At 33.9% G+C, this 25913-nt stretch overlaps 2 protein-coding genes across 20 annotated transcripts; both read right to left on the bottom strand.

The window, feature by feature from the left end:
* Positions 1–3768: 3768 nt before the first annotated feature.
* Positions 3769–11204, bottom strand: LOC137823193 (COP9 signalosome complex subunit 5a-like). Its single transcript, XM_068628357.1, has 6 exons — positions 10607–11204; positions 10257–10538; positions 10012–10159; positions 9792–9874; positions 4203–4280; positions 3769–4107 (listed from the first exon to the last, which is right to left on the bottom strand). Exons 1-6 carry the CDS (start codon positions 11048–11050, stop codon positions 4018–4020), a joined length of 1125 nt encoding a protein of 374 aa, XP_068484458.1. The 5' UTR covers positions 11051–11204; the 3' UTR covers positions 3769–4017.
* Positions 11205–15703: 4499 nt separating this feature from the next.
* LOC137820169 (protein KAKU4) lies at positions 15704–24612 on the bottom strand. 19 transcript variants are annotated; one of them, XM_068624037.1, is made up of 13 exons: positions 24119–24612; positions 23638–23702; positions 23044–23120; positions 22050–22162; positions 21840–21976; positions 21494–21667; positions 18414–18681; positions 18203–18282; positions 18057–18084; positions 17668–17737; positions 17045–17130; positions 16539–16638; positions 15704–16296 (listed from the first exon to the last, which is right to left on the bottom strand). In XM_068624037.1, exons 1-13 carry the CDS (start codon positions 24402–24404, stop codon positions 15951–15953), a joined length of 1830 nt encoding a protein of 609 aa, XP_068480138.1. In that variant the 5' UTR covers positions 24405–24612; the 3' UTR covers positions 15704–15950. The 19 variants fall into 19 exon arrangements, with proteins under 19 accessions (XP_068480138.1, XP_068480140.1, XP_068480144.1 ...); XM_068624039.1 differs by having other exon boundaries at positions 21840–21970; positions 24119–24571; XM_068624043.1 differs by having other exon boundaries at positions 17668–17731; positions 21840–21970; positions 24119–24571.
* Positions 24613–25913: the final 1301 nt, after the last annotated feature.

Below are 25913 nucleotides of genomic sequence, written 5' to 3'. Positions count from 1 at the left end.
CAAATTCTTTAGAAGTAAGTTGAGTTTCCCCAACTCTTCTCTGATGTTGTTTAATTAAAACTAGGCAAATTTAATAAATTTACATTATTCTAAGTTTACGTAACTAGCTAGGCAAGTACAAAACGTAACATAAATTATTATAATAAATTTAGGGCATTTATTCTAAGTTTCCCTATTAAGCATTCGGCTTTTGTTTAATTAAAAAAATTCCAAGGCCTAAAAATGGCTAGCTTTATTTATTTTAGTGTGAAAGCAACAAATTATTTAAAGTATTTCCAAAGTGGAACACATATATTTCTTGAATGGATGCATAAACTAAAAAAAAATAAAAATCACTCCTTACACATCTGTTTAAGTTATGCAAACACATTAAGTGAAATATTTAACAAATTCAAAGTTTGTAATGATATTTTTTTTTTTTATAAATTGTATGATATGCAAAAATTGTAAATTGATTTGATGCACCAAATTTTCATATCTTATTAGATACTAGTTCAACTCGAATTAAGAAACTGTAACTTCAAAATTTCAATACAATTTAAACAAAACTTCAAAATCCATGGCCATTGGAAAAGATATATGTTTTGTAATTTCCATAACTCACATTAAACATGTCACATGTGAAAAGCAATAATTAAATCATAAATCATAAACCCTAAATTCTAAATTCTAAATTCTAAACAGGTTGATGGAGTGCTAACAATGTGATCCTTATAAATCCTTTCATGGCAGAAATAAAGAGCTTTCAAACCTGTGAATAGGAAGCTTTCACCATGCACTTTATTCACTGTTTCTTTCCTCTATGCTCCATGGAATATAATGTGCATTTATGCTTCAAAAAAAAAGAAAAGATGTGAATCTAGGTATATAGAATAAAACAATACATGGTTTGTAAGAAAAACAAATACATGGAAATAGAATTGAAGCAACCAGTACGTGGTTGACATTGAATTAAAGACATAAATATTTTGGAGAGAATAACAAATTTTGAATTGTGTCTTATCATTGTTTATTTAGTGCAAAGTGGTCCTTGCTCACTACCCCACAAAGTTCCTTAGGGTTTGTCTTTTTGACCTACCAAGTTACACAGAAGATGGACACGGCTGGAGTATAAAGTTGAATAAAGAAAAGGGTTGGGAAAGAAAGGCAGAAATAAGAGATGCCATTAGAATAATTATTATTGGTGAAAAAGGTTGAATAAGCTCTAGTTGTGCTCAAATTTGATTGGCACACTAACCAAAAAACAGTGTTGAATGTGATGAGGAGCAAGTGGAGCAAAGATTCTGAAGAACAGCCTTACACAAAGGCATAGGATATGATATGGATTGGGTCCTAAAATTCCTGTTGGCAGGGTCGAGACGAATGTATACGATAGAATAGTGATCATGCCCACCAATCATTCTCAAGGACAACTGCTTTATGAATGGTTCAGGCATTGTAAAATCACCACATATTTTGTTTCACTGTCACACAAGTCTTAAATTGTAGATATAGTCACAGTTTAGTCACATTCTGTGATAGTTGAAAATTGGATTGCCATAATTAGAATTTGAAAGATTAAGATTCTGCAATGATAGTAATATATAACAGAATTGAACTTCCAAAAAATTTAAATGGCATAATTCCAATGAAGTTACTGAGTAAGAAGCACGTAAAACATAAAAGAACACCTCATCCATCCTCAAGTGGCAAGGCATTTTTTTCTTTGTGATAACTTGGAATTATTTCTGCTTATACGATTTTGATGGGATTGGAGGAAATTTCTCTGAACCAACCATTTTTAAAGTAATGTTCTCTTTTCTTCTTGTCCCCAATCCTTGTGCTAGCTCTAGGGTGTTATATATCAGTATCCTCTTATTTCATTTATTCTTTACTTTTTTTGCTTCAAATATGAAGTTGCAAAAAACCAAGACAACAAACTTGGTCACTTTATGAGGACATGACAAAGTTTTAAGGAAATTTTTGCATACATATTATAACAATACACGAGTGAATATGTATAAAGTTTCATAAGATGTTTTTTTTGTGTGTGTTCATTATTGCTTGGCTTAGCTACTGTGTTGTGAAGTGGAGATAGGATTATGATATGATATTTGATGGTGGAAGTTAGGTTTCTCACGAGAAGAGTGGTAGGAGTTGTGTCTGGAGAAGGCAAAAGAAAAAGGTTGGTGAAGTTGATGATGGGGTGGTGATGAGAACAGCAGGAGAGAAATATAAATATTGGGAAAGTGGAAATCATATGATGATGACAGAGCAGGTGATGGATTCTGAAAGTTGCTTATGGAAGTAGCTAGGCCTCCATGCATGATATATTGAGGCAGTGCCAGATTCAAGAAAGAGAAAAAGAGAGAGTCCGTGGGAATGGGCTAAGTTCCATGTGAAATTGTCACATGTAAAGAGAAGGGCCATTAGCTTGTGAATGAAGACGTCCCTTTTTTTTGTTATCCCCTCAGAATCTTATCCAACGCATGCTGGTTTAACATTTGACAACGAGAGAGAAAAAGTTAAAAAGAATTTCTTTTTAACAGATTTTAGATATCATTTGCCAAAAGGATTTTAAGAAAGAAAAAAAGGTAGATTTTTAAGATTATAGTAATAGTAAAATTGAGAGAGAATCATGAGAAGCGTAACTTTTTTTAAGATTGACAATTTCACAAAGGTCCAAAATGGAGGTTGAAATCAGAGTTAAACTAAAAGATGATTTGGAAGTTGGAGGTGGGGAAGAAGGACAAATAGTACGTCTTCACTGAGGCCTCACTTATTGGGTATCTAAATGATTAATGTGAATTACCGTACATAAGAAAAGGACTTGCTAAATTATAGCCCTTCATGCGTATTCATGTGCAAACAGAGACTGAACTGCTCTTCAAACCTACCTTTTCTCAGAGCCTTCCATTTTGTATCAACCGTTCATTCTTTCTCACATCATATGATACGTATCCAATTTCACCACTGCTGTCTAGTTTCAACGATCCCAAGTGGATCTTGTGCCATTGTATTTACACTTTCTCTTTAAATTTTATAGTATGGTCTAAGATTTCGTGAAGATTATCCTTAATACAGTAATTAAGTTGTTGACATTTGAAATTCACGGGTCCAAATCCTGGAAGTGTTCTTCTGTTTTTATTTTTTTTGTTCCAGAAACAGCTTTTTCTGCTTAAAGTAAGATTGTGGCTTACATGCTAAAAAACTCGTGTGTGAGCCAGGAAGGAAGTATAACTCAGGCAGTGGAACAGTATGTATTAATGATTGTACAAGTGTTTACATTTACCTTCTCCATACCAGTCATTATGCCACTCCATTATACAGTCATACCGACTCCACCAAATAACTTCAAACTTCTATTAAGTAAATCAATATAAGATTTCATCAAATAATAAAGAAACTGATAAAACATTTTTAGACGTTTCTCTAATGTAGTTTTTCATGTTTTGTGCCATCATAATTGGCAGCCGAATCAAGTTACGACTAGTCCCTTCTATTCAACAGTGGAGCTAATATAATTTTTTAATAAAAAATTCATTGTTTAATAGAAGTTCCTAATTCGAATCCCACAGCCAAGTTTTATACTAATTTAGCTACTCTGTAAATTGCAACTATTTTATATTAACAATGATGGATATTGTTTAGACGACCCAACCAGTCCAACGTCTATTTGTGGGGTAAAGACAAATTACAGCCCCAACTAAAGACTGCATCAATCACTCACAACCCCGCATAAGTCCATACCATAAAGGGCGAGAGAATTAACTTGGCTGCAAGTAGTAGTAAAAAGGAATAAAAAGGTATTTGTTAACTGTATTCGCCAGCGGTTTGTGTTTCTGTTAGATAAGTTCCAGTGCATGGTTAACAAATAAACCAGTGAACTAAAACAAGAATGTGCAGAGCACGAGGGGGGAAAGGCAAAATACAAAGCTAGATTTACTGTTTTGTGGAGTATAAGAGTTGGCCGATAATGAGGGCATAACCAAAAAAGGAAAGAAAGAATATATAAATGCATGTCCAGCAGAACCAGAATCAGCTTTCAATCATTGGTTCAGGACCAGATGGTTCTGTGCGATTTCTATTTGCTTGATGGACGGAGTTAAACAAAATGTCCTTGATGACCTACACAGAAGAAATTGAGCCTTACATTTGAGCAGCCAAGCAAAGAATAATTTAAAGCGGGGTAGGGAAGGGCAGGGGGTAGCAATGCAAGTCACCTGTGACATCAGACCATGCACTTGCTCCACAGTTATTTTTGCACTGTCACGAGTAATTTTAGCAAGTGGAGATTCTTCCTGCAAATCATGGAAATGTCAGAATGAGGTATGCAAGGAGAGAAAAATTGTGGGAGGGCGTTAACATGCATTCAGCGGCATTCATAGATGATCGTAAACAAAGTTGATACAGAGAAGCTTTAAATTATCAACAGTCAAAGACCTAATATACATTTGCATGGTTATGGTTTTGTACGAGTTACAATTTTCTTGTCATTAAAGTTATTAAAAAATTCAACAGGAATCAATCAGGAATTTATAAGTTGTCCCAGATTTTTGCTTGTGACATATCATTTTTCAATAGAGAAAAAATAAGCTATTTGCAGGATGGGATTCAAGAAACGGAGATTCCAAAAACTGAGAATAGTTTAGCGCTCCATTTTTTGGAAGGGAGAATTCTCAGATATATGTAACAGTTGGCCACGCCACCACACCATATATTATATATAGTTTTGGCAGCATGCATACATTCAATGGCCATATCCATCATCATGACCTAGAGGGTAATAATATATACAAAAGTTTTGCACAGTACAGGGCAATTGCTCCAACACAGGAATAACTTTCCATCATGGAAATGTGGAAACGGTATGTATGTAGCCCAATGATATCATGTAAACTAATCAAACGTCACATAGAATTTTCCATTTTGTGCAAGTTGTATGTGGGCACAAAGCCCACACATTGTAGAGGTTAGTAATAACAGAACAGTAAATTGACCCAACTAATCTAAGATGTCATGCAGAAACCAATATTACAAATTAAGCAAGCAGAATATCAGCAGTCTTCAGCAAAACTAATGAGGTACTATGTGCAGTCTAGTACTCCAGTAATCCCAACATCTGATTCTTTTACAAATGACTAGGCCAAACAGAAACAGGGTACTAGTTGTGACACTTGACAACCCCAGTCGGAAATGCATTTGTTCAATATTTCCAATGATTTTTTTTTTTTTGTGTGAACACAACACATTTAAAAAAGTAAAGATTAAAATAAGACCAATTTGTGATTCTGTTTTCTTTACCTATAACTTAGCCAAACAGAACCAGGGTCCCACTGGCAACAACCTCATTCTGAAATACATTTATCCAGTATTTCCAATAATATTGTTATTGTGAAAACAACACATTTGAAGGGAAAAGTAAAGATAAGATATAAAGGCCAGTTGTGATTCTGTTTTCTTTAGTTTTGGAGTATGGGATGGAAAATTGACAACAAAATGATATAAGTTAATGGGGTTGAAAATTCCTCTCCCAAGCTCAACCATCTAACATCTAGGTCTTGCTTCATTGTTGTAACAAATTTGATTGATGAAAGACAGTATCAAACAACTTTACCAGCTAAGTTGGTCAAATGTCTAACAGACAGTCATGCATGAATAAGGTAAGCTGGTTATAAGTATGACAATTCCAAACCCTTAAAAAGAATAAACCCAACAAGATTCATGATTATTTTAGTAGAAGGTATTGAATCAGAATGAATTATGATGTTCTATATTATTGATACAAAATTCTCAACCAGTTATGATAAATATGGAGGATCCGATAAAGCTATATCAATTTTAATAGGACTGAGTTCATAGATATTAATTCTCGTCAATTACATTTGTGCATTTTTTTTTCTTGATGAAAATAAAATAAAATTGATAGGGGTACTACCACCATTTAGGGCTTCTTTTTCTTCTAAATTTAAGCAAAATTAATTTGAAGTTTTGAACATAATTAGGATGTGTGTCCACCATCCTATATTTATACTGAAAGTTTTATCAATGGAAAGAGTAAGAATTAGTTTTCCAACACCAAAACTGGCAGGGTCATAATCAATTATGCAAATCCAATACGACCCAAAATAATAAAAAGCGAAAAAGGATATAAGGTAAGAAAAACTCTTGCAAACATGAATCTTGATGCTGACATAGCATTTGAGCCACAAAATGTGTGAGAAAATCCATCCATGGCATGTATGACTTTAATACTAATGGCATTTGGTATAAAACCATACAACCAAGATGTCAAAATCGACGATCTGAAGTGCGAGATCGTACGTGTCTACAATCTCCCCCTCCCTCTCCAATCTTGAGTCCCCTCAAGGTCGTGATTTTGGTGGATCACCATTGCAGATCACAACTCTAGTAAGAGTGGTGTTTTTTGCAAGTGTGGGAGCAGTTGTTGTCAGCGCCTCAATGTTCCTCATGGCAGCACCTCTACAATCTTAGGGCATTTCGTGGTGCCTCTTAGATCACCCACCTTTCTCTGTTTCAAGGTTATTTTCTTGGGTTATAAAACTTGAGAACTTAAGCCCAGTTTTATTCCTTCAAAGCCAGATTACTTAACCCAACTCACCTTATTGCCTAAAAACATTAAGGAACCCCACAGCCTAAAAACTGTAAGTCATGCCTGCCTCTCTTCCATAACCAAAAAGTGTCGCATTCTGCTCTCTCTTTATCAAAAAAACAAAGACTTTCGCTCTCCCTTTGGCTATTTAATATCACTTCCACTCACTCTCATTCCATTCAGTTTTCCCCAATCATTGAAATGACTTCAAATCTAACTTCAAACTCCTGTGTACCCATGGCTCCAAAAAGGCTCCAAAAAATAGGAGTGTTATAGTTTGAAAGCATTGCAATTCAGTTGGTGGGAATACTAGGAAGCTTCAAATCAAATGCTTTCATAATGTAATAAAAACGAGTTTATCGGTTGAAGCATCACTTGGTTGGTACTCAAAAGGATGCTGGATCTTGCAAGGGTGTTACTGATAAAGTGAAGGAAAAGTGTGAAATTGTTGTTGGTTTGCAACAAAACTTGATCAAGAAATCAAGCTTTAATAAGGAGGAGGAAAGTGCAGAAGCTAGTGAGAAAAGAAAAAAACAACAACTTTTGACACTAACAACGGTCCTAGAAATAATTTTAAGTAGTTAGCACACAAGCCACCATCAACACCATGTTTAAGGTGTGAGAGGAAGCATGTAAAGCAATTGCTAGGTTTTTCTACAACAATTCTATACCTTTCAATGTACCAAAGAGTGATTTGGTTTTAAGGCATGACCTTGGATTTAAACCTCCATTCTATCAGTGAAAACTACATCTCGCTTTACAAGCACATGGATTAATGGAAGAAAACAAAATGCACAATCATAACTAATAGCTGGAATGATAAGAAAAGAAAAGACAATAATAAACTTCCTAGTGAACAACCCAAAGGGAATCGTGTTTCTAAAGTCCATAGATACATCTACTACATCTAAAACACATGAAAGCTTTTTAGATGATGGATACCATCGTTGAAGAGGTGGGGGAAGACATTATTATCTAGGTTGTGATAGATAATGCAACAAACTACAAAGTTGTTGGTCTATGTAGATGGCAAAGAGGAAAAGCCTACTTATGGACACCCTGTGCTGCACTTTGTATCAACTTAATGTTGGAGGATTGTGACAAGAAGATCTCAATTCATGAGGAGACAATTCCAAGAAGGTAAAAAAATTATGACCTTTATCTATTCAAGAACTTCTCTCATATCTCTACTGCAAAATTTCACAAAAGAAAAAGACTTGGTGAGGATGGGGATATTACTTACTTTGACACATCTTACTTGACATTAGGGTTCTTTCATGAGAAGGAGGGAGCTTTAATTAGAATGTTTACTAGTAACAAATGGAAGTCTGGTAGGTTTGCTAAAACAAAGGGTGGAAAAACAGTTGAGGATGTGGTTTTGGATAAGGATTTTTCGAAGAATATCATAACTTGTTTGAAGGGTGCATTGCCTCTGCTTTAAGTGCTTTGATTGGTTGATTCAGATAAAAAAAAAACAGACATGGGGTTTATTTATGAAGCAATGTACCAAGCTAAGGAGAAGATACAAAAGGTTTTCAATGTTACCAAAAAAAACGTATCCAATGTTAAACTGAAACTGAAAAATAACTCAATGTAATATACTTTGGTTAGTTATTTGCCTTTGTGGAACATCATTTGTGAAAAGTGGAACAAACAACTTTATAGGCCTTTGCGTGTTGCAAGTTATTTTCTTAACTTGCAAATGCATTAAAGTTCTAATCTAGAGCTGATTTGGAAGTGAAACAAGGTCCAATGGAATGTCTAACAAGAATGGTGAAGAATGAGGATGAACAAACTTTGATTGATGTTCAAATTAACAAATTTTGGTCGTCCCCTAGCTACTAGGTCAATTAATTTAAAGACTCCAGCAGATTGGTGGAAGTCTTATTACGATGATTAGCATCCAAAACTCCAAAAATTTGCCATTCATGTATGAGTTTGACATGTAGCTCCTCCAGATAGCTTAATTGGAGTTCCTTTGAGATGGTAAGTTAATATTAATGAAAATATATCTCTGGAATTGAATTACCAGTCTACTACTTGCTTATCATATTTGCCTTTGCATTTGTTTAGGTCCACACAAAGAAGAGATAGGCTAAAGCAAAGCAAAATGAAGGATGTTGTTTTCATAATAATGGCTTATTCAAAATTAGCTAAGAAGCAAACAAGAAAACCAATTCAAATTAATATTGTTGATTGTTCATCTAATGATGAGTGGATTATGGAAGATTTGCATGAGCGGAATGAAGCATCAGGTTTGGATGTAGACAACTTGGATTTGGATGAAAACTTGGATCCAATCCAAGTTGAGGAGGATGAAATTCTACATTAGCATGATTTAGACATTACTTATGTGAATGGTGGAGATGGAACGGGAAATGATAGAGTTGAAGGTCCCTATGAAGATTATGATTTTAACTAACAAGAGTATTTGCTTTAGATGGATTATTGTTTTTTAACTAAGAAATAATTCCTATTTGGATGGAGTGGTTTCCTGGTTTGTAACTAGGAAGGAGTTACTGGTATATAACTAGAATGTGGTGTTTACACTTATTAATTTACTACTTTTTATGTTTATTATTTATTTTTGTTGATCTTGAGTAAAATCTCAATTTTGACTACCTTGCATACAACTCTTCTCCTGACTGTAGGTACAGCTGTCAAAATGGATAGTCCAACCTATCCCCACCGAGCCAATGAGTCAAAATGGGACAGCCTAGACTCAGCCAAGCTGTATGTTAATCACTTCAGTAAGTGCCATCACACATAATTACGAGCTTGGAGGAAAACTGTTTGGAATTAGCGACCTAATCTTGTGATGTGCCAATGTGGCATCGTTGATGAAGGAAACTTGGCAGCTGTTTACAAACTCATTATCAAAGGTCTTACAGTGTTGTTAATTTATCCGATATTTGTCTCAAATTTTCTTACCTTCATTTTCTAGACTGATAGATGAAAAAGCATGTTATGGTACACTATATTCTCACAGCTAACCTTTAGAAACAAGCTTCAGAATTTCATCAAGTAGATGCATATCTAAATTTTGGATACAGCGTGAATTAGATAAGAAATAATCACCCAGAAAGGATTTCATCGTCAAAAAGTGATTCAATAATCCAAAGAAAACCTCAACACACTGATACAGAACTTCTAATAAATTAATGAAAATACTGTAACTTGTAAAGAAACAACCACTCACCTCTTTCTTTCTAGGTGTCGGTGCTATTAATGGCCCAAAGCGTGAGTGTGCCAACTGATTCTCTGCTTGTTCTAGCTTTTCAGCTGCAACAGGAATATTCCAACACTCATACTTTCAAAACACAGCACTATCAAATACACAACATTTTAAAGAGAACTTTAGAACCATTCTAGTCCACATAAATAAATCATTATACACACACTGCATAAAAATATAGTACCTAGATCAGAGATTTGTCCAGCTACATAATCTCCATTACCCAACAGAGGAGAAGACGACAATGTATTCACCCAATACTTGTTCCACAGAAGATCCAAGAGGTGTGAATCAAGAGATGACTTAAAGTAAGTGATATCCAAGGAATAATACTGCAAAAGCAGGCGAATGGAATTGAACAAAAACTAAAAAAAAATGAAGGGTTAATTATAAATAACATTTGGCAAACAGCAGAGAAAGAAGAGAGACCTGTTTACAGTGGACACCAAAGTCCTCAATCTTATTGAGAGGAATAGTTTGATACTCAGAAATAGGCTCATCCGGAGGCTTATACCCTTCAGGGTAAGTCCTGAAAGCCCCAATCTCAACCTTCCCCGCCGAAACAGTCCTCGTGGGATCAATCACAACCGCCAGAAAAGGCTCCTGGAACTGCTGATTCAGCATCTGCGTGGAAACATCGATCCCCGACAGCCAGCATCCATACCCGGGATGAGAGTGATACCATCCCACAACATTCTCCAACCGCCCAGCCTGCAAAAGAAAAGTCCGATCAAAATAAATTCGAATTAGGGTTAATGCTAGGGTTTAAGCGAAGGAACCTGTTTGTTTGTCTGGGAATAATCGACCATGTACTCGTACGCATCGGCCTGAGCATTAACGCGCGTTTCCGTCCCTTCGACGGGGAGAGCGAAGGCGTCCATGACGATTATGGCGTCGGCGTCCGTCTTGCCCTGCATGAGGCCCATGACTTCGATAGTGCCGCCAGAGCGCGCGTGGACGACCATCTTGAGTAGCGCGAGTGCGGAGATCTTGACGCGCTTGAAGTAGTGAGGGTCATTGGCCCAGGGCTTGTCGCGCTGGAACTCGTTCTGACCGGCCTCGTCGTAGTAGAATATGGAGTCATCGGCGTTGGTGGCGGTTGCGGTGGAGGAGGAGGAGGCGGCGCCCGGAGTGTCCATGGGGATGATGTTGTTCTCGAGCTCCCATGTTTTCTGCGCGATCGCCGATGAAGACGTTAACCCTTCCATTTCCTTGCCTTGCATTGGACCAAACCGCTTTTCTTCTCTCTTCACTATCGCACTCTCTTTTCCTGTCTCTACACTCAAATTTGAATTAGCATGTGTTTTTTTTTCACACTTGGAATCGTGTGACGCATTCCATTTTACTTTTAATTTTTTAGTTAGTTTCCAGAAAATTATTTGTAATTTATGCAAATGTTTTCACTACTTTCTATAACTTCTAAAATAAATCCACATATCAAATTTAAATGATAGCATATATGAGATAAAATTTCTTTTTTTTTAAAGTTATTATCATTCAGATATGTTTAATAGATAAATAAACATGTTTAATGTTTTTAATAATCACGTATTCTTCATCTTTAATATTTACGTGATAGTTAATCGAGATAAATTAATTTACGCGCTTGTCTATTTACATTTTTTTTATCATTACAACACATGTGATATTATTAAGCCATAAACAAAAAATCAACATTAATCATGAAAAATATTATATACAAAATAAAAAAATATAATGAAATATGTTTATCTTTTATTTGTCTTTAACCTGCAAAAAGATTTAGTCAAATCATTCTTATCCTTTACCGGTCATTCACTTTCCCTCCGCAATCTCCATCACCACACACCCCCTTTAAGCATTTTGTTTGTTTGTTCTTTCTTCTCCCGATCCATTTTCTCACTCCGTTCACTCGGACTAACGCACCTCCCATTTTCTTCCTAAACTCTCCTTCTCATATACTAACTTCTCTCACTCCCACCGACACACTTTTATCTGGTACTTTTTTTTCCCTTTCAATTTTTTATTCAATGAAAAAAATCCTATTCTTTTTTTGTTGTTATTTTTTTTACTAGTTTTGTTATAGGTTTGATTAAATTGTTGTCTTCGTGTATTTTATGACGTTATTTGTGTCAGCATAATAATAACAATATTGTCATCCTACAATGTCAAAGACATGCATAAATGAATAAAAAATAAAAGTAAATTTAGACATTGCATTTCCATACTCTACTTTATAATTGAAAAACAACACTTACTTGTTGGTTTTGTGGTTCTGGAAGCCAACTATGACTTCTTATATTTTGAATTTTGAATATGAAAATAGAAAACGAAAAAGGTGTTTGATGGGATAAAAGCGAAGATAAACGAGAAAAAAAGATGCAATTGTGTAATGCTCCTCAACAAGCCTCACTTTGTAATGTTTAATTTTGAATTTTAAAATAGTGTTATTATCCTTTTGAGATATAAAGTTAAGACGGTTCACAAAATGACAAATATTTCTTCTATATATTTTTGAAATAAAATATAAATATAAGAATAAAATTGAAATAAAATAAAATGGCAGTTAAAAAGGAAATCTCCTTTACATATAGGTATAAATAATATATATATATATATATATATATATATATATATATTAAAATTTTGATATATGTGTTGTATTATGACATGGTTGTCTTCAAAGTGACTATGCCAATCCCTGTAAGACTATAAATCGACTCATTAATAAATGCATTTGTGCTATTTAGAACTAAGTTCTAAGTTTTGAGGTTAATAAATGTTTATTACGATAAATAATTAATAAATATATTTTGAAATAGTAATTTAAGAGATCACACATCAATTAGAATAAAAAATATTTTGTTTAGTGCAAACAAATATCATTTTATTAACTTGTTTTGTAAGATTGAGTTAGGTTTAAAAATCACCTTTTATTATGGTATCAGAATCATTTAGAATCTATCATACCGAGAGTTTGTTCGACTTATCATGTTACTCGCTACCGGATACCATCTCACATAAACTAGAGATAAGAACATTTCATAATATATAAGTGAGTATAAATTTCACCTTATAAACCAATTTTGTAAGATTGAGTTAAACTTAAAGTTAGTTTCTTGATAAATACTAACATAATACTTAAGTGCAATAAATAAGGATATGTGATATCGAAATGTTAAACAAAAAGTCATCTTAACCTAATTAAGAGGACAAGAATATGCATAACACATAATAAAATGTTGAGAAATATGTTCTTAAGGCACTTGCATCAATTTATTTGTGGTTGTTGGATTTCGTGGTTAAAGGAAAAAAGGATAAAATTTCCTTTAATTTGTTATTAATTATATGTGAGGTTTCTTAGGTGGAATTTACAATATGAAGCCCTATGGAAAGGCCCATTAGGTGGAGGAAAATGAGTCTCATAAATGAGTGAAAGTGAATGTGAAATCCACGATGAATATGAGAGTTTTAAATATTTTTTTTAAGAATGAGAGTTGAAAATGAACTTTTGAGAAGTTAAGAATGAGTCTTAAGATTAATTTAAGAAAATTGTCATTACGATGCATGGAACCCTACAAAGACTTTGAAAAGAATAAGTTAGAACAATTTTTCGTGAAATGATGGTGAATGAGACTATGTGCTTGAGTCACATGTTGTTATCATGGATAAGGTCGCTTTGGATCAAAAACTCGTGTTATAGGTGAGCTATATTTTGTGGGTTCATGTATGTTTAAAAAATGAAGTCACGTGAATCCGAAAAGAATAATCTCATTTGAGGGATTTTGTTGTTAAGGAATTGATCCTCAAAGCAATGAATGACCATAATTGGACGAAAAATCACATAACTAACTCAGCAACCCCCATTAGTAAATATGAGTCATAACTAATTAGTGAAAGCTCACCTTAGTATGTGCTCTCAATAGTCATCCAACATTAAAATAATGTAAGACTACTTTGGTGTAGGAAATATAGTGTTACTGAGTCAAATTATGTGAGATAGTGACATAAGACAAGTCAAATAAATTTATTAGGGTTAAGAATATGACTCAATAGAAAATCATCTTGCAATGGTTAATAACATGATGGTTAAATCGCGAAAGACACGTCAAGAAGGTTGAGCGAGCGTCTCTGATGTATTTCTCAACAACCTACATTAACATACGCGTGGGGAATAGAGATTTTGAATTTGTTCATAAATAGTCTTTGGTGGTTTCTTTCCATATTTTTTATTTCATTATTATTTATGTGGTGGCGACACATGAAGTTGAATGTGGTGGCGGGACATGAAGTTGAATGTGGTGGCTATGATGGAAGTGGAGATTGCAGTGACAGTGTCTTTGCCAATGTTGTTGGGGTGCTGATAAGGATGATGAGAGGGTTAGGGTTGGGAGAGGGAGGGGAGAGGATTTTCAAAAGTTGGGTTGAGAGTGAAGATGAGACTTTAATAGGTAGAATGGAAGGAGGAAAGATAAGTGTGTTGAAATATATGTTGGATTACATGTGGAGACATGTGTGAATAAGAATGTCATTTTGCGTGTTACATCATCATCAGTCAACATCATTCATGCAAATTTAATAGAATGAACCAAATCACATATTTTTAAACAAACCTTTAGACAAAATTGATTCTTTAAAAATAGACCAAAGTGACTTTTAATTCTTAATGTGGAATCAAAAAGATAATTAAGTCTAAAAGAATTATGCTTAAGCGATAAGACATCACTCAAACGAATTTCCAAAACTCCTTTTCAGTTTTTTAACTTATATTTGTTGGTTTATTTTTATGAAGGATATATAATGATATATAGAAAAATGTATGAACATGTGTATGTATATTAATTAAATTAGTTTGGTGAATATATGTGTTTCAAATGAGTATAAATAGTGATGTGCAATCAGAAAGGAAGACTGTTACAAAATGGAAATATCAATGAATAATGCTATATTGATGTGATATAATATGAGTATTGAATCACAAGAGCATATAGATGGGATATTAAGTTTTTATTGATAACTTGAATAATATAGTTAAATGTATTAGGTGAGGAAAAATCGATAGAATTTTTTTTTTAATCTGTTACAAACAGAAATCACAAAACTTGATAAATATGTTAAGAGTTATTCTATTGGACTCTAGGTTGGTAGATGAGATAACAACATTGTGATTTAATATTAAGTTAAAATATTAAATACAATTTTTCAAAAGTCATCAACTTATAAATATGTTTATATATCATGAATGTTTTGTAACACCTTAGATAAAGTGTGATTATAAAATAAGCGAATAATTACGATAATTAATTGTATTAAAGTTTTTATATAGTATTTTTTATTGATTTGGTAGTTTATCCTTATTTTTCGTTATTGATTGTTTTGAATTATTGTGAACGTGTTTTGAAATAAAAATACATGATGTTTCATAATCAATTATGTCTAACCTTTAACCAATTATAAGTTTAAAATAAACATAGCAACTCGTAAGTTTATTTGTAAAATCAGTGACATTAGAAAAGATATACCAGTATAAGTTTCACTATACTGCAGCACACAAAGAGACCACAAATATTTTCACACAACCAAATCGGCTTTAAAAAAGTACATCATCCTCTTACAATACATCATTCAAAGCAAATGAATACAAAATATTCTGCTGTATATAAGAGTCTTTTATAGTCATTTAAGAATAAATTATCATGTAAAATATTTGTATTGAATTTTGTAAAAATGGAACCTATCATTGCAAATAAAGCTTTTCCCTTTTCTTCTCGTAACAAAGAAAAAATTTATATATAATTCTCTTACCGTATGTCGGGTCAACGACGCGTGCAAAAACCCTTCATCAAACTCAAAAAGGTGTGCCTGAGTGTAAAGTTCCAGAGATTCTTTAACCAGGGTAAAAAAAATGTCGCTAATTTAACCATTTATACAGCAAATACATTCCAAATCCTGAACCAGATTTCCCTGAACGTAATAAACACCCAAAAAAACAAACAAGAAAGAACAGAATAAAGAAAAATAAACCTGTCTAAGTAGACGTATATTCTTGAATATTATTAATCTCAAAACAAATGACCTGCATAATCCCTACTTTCTAAGCTAATGGTAACTTACAATTTAACATACAAAATACAACAATAGGCATCATTTGACACCCCTGCTCCTGCCCCTTCTGCTATATTTGGTAGTCGTTCTTCTTCCCTTTTGGTTAGCAATGCTAGTTGGTGTGGCTGGCAAACCTGATTCTACACCCAGCTGGGAAGTATCTTGTTGAACCTCGTACTGTAAGCTGGAACTGTTCTGAGAACCAGAGGCAACACCATCATGGTCCCCAATTACATCAGGCACGTCCATTGATTCACGCAATGTCTTACAAGCCTCTTGCTCAAGAACAACCTCAGCTGTCCTTTCCTGACTTGAATAATTTGTATTGGGTTCGTTGTCCTCCAATGTTTGTGTGTTCTGCTCAATAACCTGAGTTGCATTGAAACTAGCAAACAGGAGAATGGAAGAATTAAAAAATGGTTCATTGTACATTTTGCAACCAAGTAAGGTTGCCAACAGAGAAGGCTTCTTGGAAATTTGACCTAGGTACTGAGTAAAAGTAAAATTCAACCCATTATTTTACATTCCGCTGATCAACTAAAAGTAAAAGGCACCTAGGTTATATATAAACAGGTTTTACTTTAAGAAAGTTCAACATCAAGAAAAGCCCGTGAACCATAAATTTACCTTGGCTCTGAAGAGAGGAAACCATTTGCCAATTCGTCTTCTGCTCCAACCTTCTCTTTGATAACTAAGTGGTTACTATCTTGTAATCTAGAATTTATAGCTGCATTCAAATGAAGGATCAACGTATAAGATGAATACTGAAATTGAGAATATTGAATAAAATATTTAAACTTCCTCACAAAGGAGAAATTGATCACAATCGAACAAATGGGAAACACCATGATCTGCAAACACATGCAAGGTCTTGTAGATTACCACCCTGATCTATGTACATACATCCCCATGAAATGCATGAGATATGCATATCATACCCTAGTTAAACGAGAACTCAAAAGGGTTGCAAAGCTGAACCCTTAGCATTGTGCAATGGTTCATGGTATACTGCTAAACACTACTGCGTCTCACAAATAGCATTTTAACAAGTGTGACTACAAGTTGTCAGATAACACATTAAATCAACCAAGCATGTTTTCTATCATAAGACAGCCAAAGGGACTGATTCGTACCTTCTTTAGTTTCTTCAACTGAGTCTAGCTGATGACCAGGCCCATTTGTGTCATTGATGCCATTGACTTTAACCAGTCCGTCACCCCTGTTTAACATTCAAAGAAATTCTACAATTACAAGACAAATAATATATAGGGCCATAATTCATACAAAAAGCCTGTCTAGATCTCTGCACATGGGACTCTTGGTAGCAAAACATTGACAGGAAGGATTAAACTCAATATATTTTGTCACTGTTTTTGTCAGTCTTGCATGGGGCATGGTTCTAGAGTTGCAAAATTTTTTGGTTGGTCAACAATAAGAAAGAGCGCTGACAATATAATCAAATGCTGGGAACGTCAAAGAGCTTTAGTTCAGAGAGTCATCAGTTTCAAACAGTGTCACACTAAAAGGAAATTTTTGCAATAAAGGAAAGCTAAAAATTCCAAATATCAGCCAAAAAAATATATCAAAAAAGTTGGTCAACAGATCAAACTATTTAAACCTTAAAAGCCTCATAAGATAAAGTTGGGATGGGAAGGAGGAATAAGGTACTATTAGAAAGTAAATAAGAAAACACTTAACTCGACTAATCAGACAAGCACAACTTTATTGAAAAGTGATAAGATAGGAACACTTTAACCTGTACATAATGCTTGAGGACCCATCTCGTAGTCCCGAAGTACTTATTTCTCTGCTGTCATCTTCTGTACCTATGTGGCATGGATTTCCATAAGCAAAGTAAAACTTCTACTGAGAGATGGGGAAATAAAACTATTGTACAATGCATGAAAAAGAAGTTCATCTGATAGTCGGGTCGCATTAACAGAGAACAATTGATTAATACAAGTAGTTAACTCACTTCTCAGATCTAAAATAATAACAATTAGTGAACAATGTCTGTGTCAAATTGCCCAATTATAACTCTCGTGAATATATCAAAAGCAAAAGCATTGGTAATCAACAAATGGTTTGGTTTTAACACATATTTGACTTAAACATATTAGATGTACTGTCATAGTCGGCAGTTACCTTTGGTCTGAAGAACAGCAACAGAGCCCTTAAAAAAAAGGAAGAAAAGAAAATCGTGTTAGCATAAAATAGAGCTTATCTTTAAAAAATCTTCAATGTATTAAAAGGAGGGGAGCTCTTATATAAACTCCAATTCAGATGTGCACCTGAATCTGTTCAAAATTAATGTTAACTGGGTAAGACGGCACAGATTCAGGTTGGAACCCATCCAGTTTACCCTCCAAATCTGAAGGGAAATGAAGTTAAATGAGTAAATCCTGAACGTACTTTGTATGTTTTAAGGAATAAATGTTTTACCAAAAAAACAATTCATTATCATTATAAACCAACAGCCTTGCTATAGCAGTAGAATCATACCTGGAGAGACCTGAGAACCAAATCCTCTGGCCAAGTTTGCAGACGCATCCACTAAATTTGTAGAATTATATACTCTCTCTGCCAAACTAGCTCCAATATTTTCAATAGCTGAAGAGTCTACATTATTTTTATTCTCCATGCCAAGTGCAGACCAATCAATTTTTGAGGAGGGAAGTGTCCTAAGCAAATCCTCTGTTGCCCTGAATCTTACTCTTCGTATTTCATCCTGAATACTCCATGAACCAGTAGCAGTAGAATCCCTTTTCAACTGCATTCCACCATCAGCCCAAACCAAAATCCATAAGCACAACATTTTAATACAGAAACTCAATCTATCCAAGTGAAGACCCATCTATGATTGATAGAAGTAATTCATGTAAATTCCTAGACAATTCATATTCGAGAACATTAGAAATTCTACTAAGGTACAGCACATATTTTACTTTGTATTATAAGGAAAAAAAATTAAGGGAGCTAACTGGTGAAAAGGGAGAACATATGTCCTCTGGCATTTGCCAGGTAACAATCATAGATTTCCTAGAACAAATCTTCACACTAAGGTTGCTTTCAAAAGCTGAATCATGCAAATTTTAAGGAAATAAATTATAAATACAAGATTAGGAGTTCATTCAGTAGCTTGCTAAACAAACTTTTTTCAAGACAATAGCACTCATATTAAGAACTTGCAATGCTTCATCCACTTTGAGGCAAGCTGAGGGATTTCTTTAATTACGCGAGGTACATCAAATGGTTAAAGCCCGATACGATTGACTAACTCTTATATTTCCTCAAATTTTGGTCAGGTTTTTTCCATTTGACCAATCAATTGTCCGTTAACTTAACAGATTTAATGCCTAATATAATAAACCTTAGTAACACCAATTCAACCTTCAAAGTGATCCTTCCCTATCACCTAATCTAATCTTACTATTTGCAGAACTTTTCCCTATACAGCAAACTTAGTATGTTTGGTCCTCTCATGAAAGAGAGAATTAGAGGCTATATGTAATGCTGTGCCTGGTTCTCACGTATTCTTGCCTTTTAGAATTTTCTTCAAACTTATGCTCTTTCAGGAGTTATTTAAGCCATGAGGTCCCAAGTGACTAATGTCATTGCCCTATATTATATTTTTACACGATCTTGTTACAAAATTTAGTTTAGCACTTCTCCACGATATTAAATTACCTCCCTAAGATGGAGAATCTATCACTTGGTGACCATGCCCATTCAGCATCAGAATACCCAACCCAACAAGTATTTCCCTTGTCTTAGGCCCTTTCCAAGAGGCTAATTAATATACTTTAGAATCTATACAACTACATCCCAATGACTTGGAAAGGAAGAGAGAAAAGAAAATATTTTATAATTACTATCATGATAATTACATTCTCAACTCTTCTATTTGTAACCATCACTCTATTAAAAAGAAAATAAAAATAAGCTGAAATGAATGTGTAGATTCTAGGGATATTTTTTTCTAATAACTATAAAGATATTAGGATATTTTTATTCCAATAATCTCTTATTTACAACACTCTCCATCAAGTTGGTAAATGAACATCAATCCCAACTTGCCTACAACGATTCAAGGACCAGGTGAAGGAGATTGAGAGAGACAAATAGATGATATTTTTATTTCAATAATCTCTTATTTACAGCACTCTTCATCAAGTTGGTAAATGAAAATCATTCCCAACTTGCGTACAACAATTCAAGGACCAAGTGAAGGAGATTAAGAAAGACAAATAGATGAGCTACGAGTGCATGCCATCAAAGCAGTGTTACTAATGGATTGATCTATCACATCATTTGATAAAGTCTTCATATGTTATCAAAGATAGATCAATCAGTAGTGTAAGAGCAACATGTGACTCAATAGTAAATGTCTGGGCAATATTGGGTGAACAAGTTTTTCATGCAACAACCAATGGTATGTCCAATGCGGTAACAATGTTCACATTTTAGATGTTTTTTAGAATTATATGAACATGAGCATCCAGAGTTAGTACGATGCAAAAGAAGACTTTTCCCCTACAGACAAAGTATGTGTCTCCGTGTTTATTTTTTGAGGAATATAAAGCAGCAGCACAAATGATGTGGAAATCATTGTAGGATGTCCTGGTGATCCCAAAATTTGATCACGGGCAACATACTCTTAGTGGCAAGCAATACAAACCCAAGGTCATAAAAATGTCCTTTGGTTTTTTTGTTCCTTCTACACATTTGCAACTGATGGAAGGAGCTCATTAAAATAATGTAAGACAGCATGAAATCACCCAAGATAATCAGACACAGGACCCTCAAATCATCATGGACCAGGAAGTGTTAAGATCTTGATAGACATCGTACAAATGTTGTGTCATTGGTATAAAGGACACGAGCCTCACTCCAAGCTTGTGCACAGGTCTCCTTATGGAGACGGAAAATAGGCTTAAGTGAGGCGTGAATAGTGGATTTAATAACACTACATAGTTAAGCATCAATCTAAATCCATTTTTCATGTTGTTTTGTAGGAATGGATTCACTGGTTATAGTGAGATGAGATTTGTAGCCCAAACCACTTAACCATAACCCGATTTCAGAAACCCAAGGGAATTGTTAGACCAATCCATCTTCTCAATTCTAACAATATGGTTAGAATAGAAGTGAGAATTTGTTCTAGAGGTTGATGTGATGTTGGAGGACATTTTTTTTCTAGAAATTTGGCAAAAATAGTAACACAATAACCTAAGAAGAGGGAAAAGTATATAGGAAACCAAACTGATGGAGCATAACTGAGCTCCTCAGACATAATTATATTTTTCAGTTTTCACAATTTATAAAGACAGCCAAACGTAATGATGTGCAACTACGCAAAGAATAAAATAGACCCTTTCCATTTACTTGTTCAATTGTCTCATACTCTATCTATAATAACTTTAAAAATTTGAAGTTCATGTAGTAATAATAAACTTTAACTATGCCTCATGCCAGCAATGTTTGCTAAAATGTAGGACCCAATTCTCTAAATAAATTTCTAGTAAAGATGAAAGTGACATATATGCAACTCCCAAAAGTAAAAACCACACATTAAATAGCACCTTGGAGGACGGTGTAGAAATGTTTCCCAATAGATGTGGTGTTTCTTCTTTAAAGAGCTGAATTCCAGATGGTGTTCGAGATTTAGGTTGGTCTATGGAAGGTGATGCCCATGGAGGGCGCATGCGCATATATGACCTGGCCACATCCACTGGTGATCCTTCATCTTTGTTATCCTGCATAACAGCCATATATACAGATAAAAACAAACCATTAGTGTGAAATCATGTCACAATGATATATATATATATATATATATATATATATTATATGTGAAGAGAAAAGGGGAAGGATATAGCATGTACAAAAAACAATATAGTTTCTTCACAAACTGAGAGAGTCACTAACTTGTGGTAATGCAAACAAATTCAAGCAAGGACTTCCATAAGCTACATCCGAATTTGTATCTAATCCTGACTTCTTTTCCTCCAGCCATTTTTTTGCCTCCATAATGGCCACACTGTGGAGATCAGGTGAATCTGTATCTAAGAAATAAAAATCCATTGTCATGAAACAGTAATATGTTAAAAATGAGTTTTGTTTGTATGTAGAGAATACCACTTCCACGAGTCTTTTTGAGTATATCTGTCGGCCTCTTATCTCCGTTATCATCATTTGCAGAATCTACAACTCTTGATCTTATGAGTTTTATCAATCTATCACATTCTTCCCTGATCAATTATTAAATTGTATTAGAATATCTTCTTCCACACAACTAGAAAAACAGTAAATGCAGTTCAAGCAAACATTTAAAATTCCACTCTAGATCTTATTATTTTTATAAATGCAGTTCCACTCTCATGTTTATACAACATATATAGCTCAAGGTCCTATAATTTTATTACAGATCACTAATGTATTTGGCTCTTCTGACATGAAGGGTGCACTTTAAAAGGTAAAGTGTGGATATTTGTTGATTGAAAAAGAAAAATCAACATTTGAGATTTTAACAACTTCATAATTTGTTATCCATGCAAATGCACTTTATCACAATATCAACCATTGAGTAACCAGCTATAACTTTGAACTTCACCTTCTAAACTGTATCCCTCAATTTAGAGGAATCAAATCTATCACTGATATATGCAGCATAGCACTCTTTACATGTTCATGTTCTGCGCCTGGCCTGGGTTATTGCTTATTTTTTGAAAGTTACCAAATTTAGGCAAGTTAAAATCACCAAAACTGTACATGATTGGACGAAAATTTGAAGTCAAACAAAGCTGTCAAAGTCTTGCTATAAATTTAAAAATTGACCAATGGTAGGATTATAATATATAGTCATGGTATACAAGTAGATAAATATGTAATAGAATCATATTAGGGACTAAAATTACTGCTAATTCAAAACTCAACTCTATGAAAAATAATAGAAAGCCCAAAAACCATGATGCATACATGTAATGCCTTCTTATTTAACTACATAAATTACATTATTGACAAAAAGAATATCAAGAACTTTCAACATATTACCATATGCTAATACAAGGGCGAAAAAAATAAGAAAAAACAAAAGAACTATCCACGTGTCAAAATATAAATTCTTTGGTACCTGGAGAATGACTCCTTCAGAACAAGCTGCTCAATGATATTCTTGTCTTTGCTATTCCCCACAAATGGCTGGAGCTCCTTCACAGAAAAATTTATCAGTCCTGATGTCCCATCCTTTCATTGCAGATATCAATACAAAATGTGCAATGCTATCAGATAAAACCAGGGGACTCATGAAGACAACCACATATGAAAAATGTCTCTAACTGGATGGAAGCATGATCTGCAGTACTTTTAAAAAACCAATGCATTTCAAAAAGTGATAATTAAATCCTCAAGGTTCACCGATCATTTTATTCTGGAGAGGATAGTTAGGAAGGAGTGAAGCCTTCTAGAATTTCCAAAGGCTCATAAATTAGTGGAACAGCAAGTTGTGTAAGAGGAAATATTAAGAGCAATGTGAGTGCATGCGTCAACATGCACTGCATGCATAACAAGTAAAAGCACTTCAATCTCCCAAACAAAAAGAAAACAAAGGAAAACCTAACTAACACGTATTACAAACCATGAACAATTACTGAAAATAACTAGTTAAACCAAAAAAAAGGCCTAAATCCCAATCATGCAAAGGATAACATAACAGAGAGTCAGCTACCTTGCTCAAGGCCACATCACCTTCGGACGGTTTATCATTTTCATCATCGAAAGTACCAACTTCCTCTGCAAAATTACACACCAACCACATCTTTCAGTAGGGGACAACAGTAACAACAATAGTCCGATACCAAACAACATAATTAGTTTTTCAACAACGCACAATCATGACCCATATACTTAAAGCTCAATTAAAACACATAACACAATCATGCAACTTCGACAGTTTTTCAAATCCAACTAAGCACTTTAAAACAGCCATAATTACAATTTCCAAGGTACTATTACCTACCTCGAATATTAGATCTACCAAACCTATATCAACTACAACCAAAGTCAGCGCATACCAGCTCGAGTAGTCAAAACAAAATAAAATCACTACATTAACGAAATTAAAACCAAAAAGGACAGAAACCCTAGTAGTTCAAGCACGAGAGTAAAACGGTTCCATAAGTGCGCATACAGTAAATAGCAGTCATTACCAGCGTCGGAATCGTTACCGGAAGAGGAGGAAGCGGAAGAAGCAGAGGAGGAGGAGGAAGAAGAAGAAGAAGGGGGAGAACTATCGAGATCCAAAACAGAGGAGAAGATTTTCCCGGCGCCAGAAGCAATGAAACGAGAGGGAGACAATACGAAACGCGAGAGCCAATTAGGGCTACGAGGCTCGGCCAGGGCGGGACGGTCGTAGGGAGTGCGGCTCCTCGCGGCGGCGCTCCGTCGCGTTCGGAGAATTTTGCCGCCGGATCGAGATCCGGGAACGGAAGCCATAGAGCACTCGGAAAGAGCTTTTCTTCAGTAACGGAGCTTCTAATTTTTAGTTCCCAAACAGCACTTCACTTCACTCTTCCAAAACCTCTTTTCCCCGAAACAGAACCCGATTGTTCCAGCGGTTATCTTCGGATTATTGCGTTTTTTTTTCCCTTTTTTTTTCTTTTTTGTACTTTTATTTAATATTTGTTTTTATCCTCAGTTTGTGGGCCACGAAAAATGTTGTGATTTATTTAAATAATAAAAAAGAACATATGTATTGGTTGTAGGGTCTATAATTTTTTTCCTTTAGAGGCTAAAGTCCAAAGGTATAAATAAATTTCCATGTGTTTTAAAATTGGCGCTAAAATAACTCGATTCTATTTTTATATAATTAAAATTAAAATTTATAATAATATACCCTTTTAAGATATAACTTATTAAATTGTTACAACTATGAGTTAGCTCATAATGTGATTAGTAATTTTTTACTACTAAAGATAATTTAGTGAAAAGAAAACATAAGAGTATATAGCAAAGGAGGTTGACAACTAAAAAGATAAAATAGACAGATAATAAAATTTGAGATAAATTATTTAATTAGTGAAATAAGTAAAGAGAAAAGATACAAAAAAAAGTTGCATATTCTAGTTTACATAATAGAAGGTAAATACGGAGAACCAAAAAAATGCGCTGGTTTCAGTGTTGAAAATATTTCTCAACCAAACTTGTTTTAGTTTTTTTTGTTTGGTAAAATAGATTAATCTAAATTTGTTTTTATATCCAATCACAAGTCATTATGTATTATCTATGTAAAAAATTTATAAGAAAAGAAAAAAAATATAGGTAAAGTTTATTTGGATTAGTTGATGGTGTAGAATCTATTGTTTATTTATTTCAAACCATTTGTTATAAATAAATACTTATAATTCTAGTGAGAAAAAAATCTACACCTATATATAAAGAGGGTAAAGAAGATTTTCCTTTTACTATCATTTTATTTTAATTGTATCCTTATACTTATATTTTATTTTATTATTTTAAAAATACATTAGAGGAGATATTTATTTTTTGATTTCTTTATTTTTAAAAACTAAATTTTAAATTTTAAAATTTTATAGATTATGCAGTAATCGTAAACATAATTCAAATATTTTTCATGTGAGTTATTCAACCAAACATTTTCTTTCAAATTCCATTTTTCTCTCTTTCTTTTTCAATGGTTCAGATAAAATCACTTATGTCATCCAAGAATCTCTCTCCAAGCAACGTTATTGAACATGTAACCTTCTCAATTCAGTTGGATTTAAGAACTGAACTATGTGTAATGATGCAAGAAAGAAGAAAAAAAAAAAGTTTCAAGAAGAAAAAGAAGAAAGTTTCATGTTTTCGACAAAAAAAACTCTTTCATTCTTATTAGGTATGTTCATTCTCCTTTTCACTTTACACTTTTTATGATTATATTTATTTGTCTCTTATTTCTCTTCTCTTTTCTCTGCAATTTTGTTCTTTTCTTTACAAAATTTGTAC

The sequence above is a fragment of the Phaseolus vulgaris genome, chromosome 9 (genome assembly GCF_000499845.2).
Source record: "Phaseolus vulgaris cultivar G19833 chromosome 9, P. vulgaris v2.0, whole genome shotgun sequence".
NCBI classification, from domain to species: Eukaryota; Viridiplantae; Streptophyta; class Magnoliopsida; order Fabales; family Fabaceae; genus Phaseolus; species Phaseolus vulgaris.
This window is presented reverse-complemented; position numbering and strand designations above follow the sequence as displayed.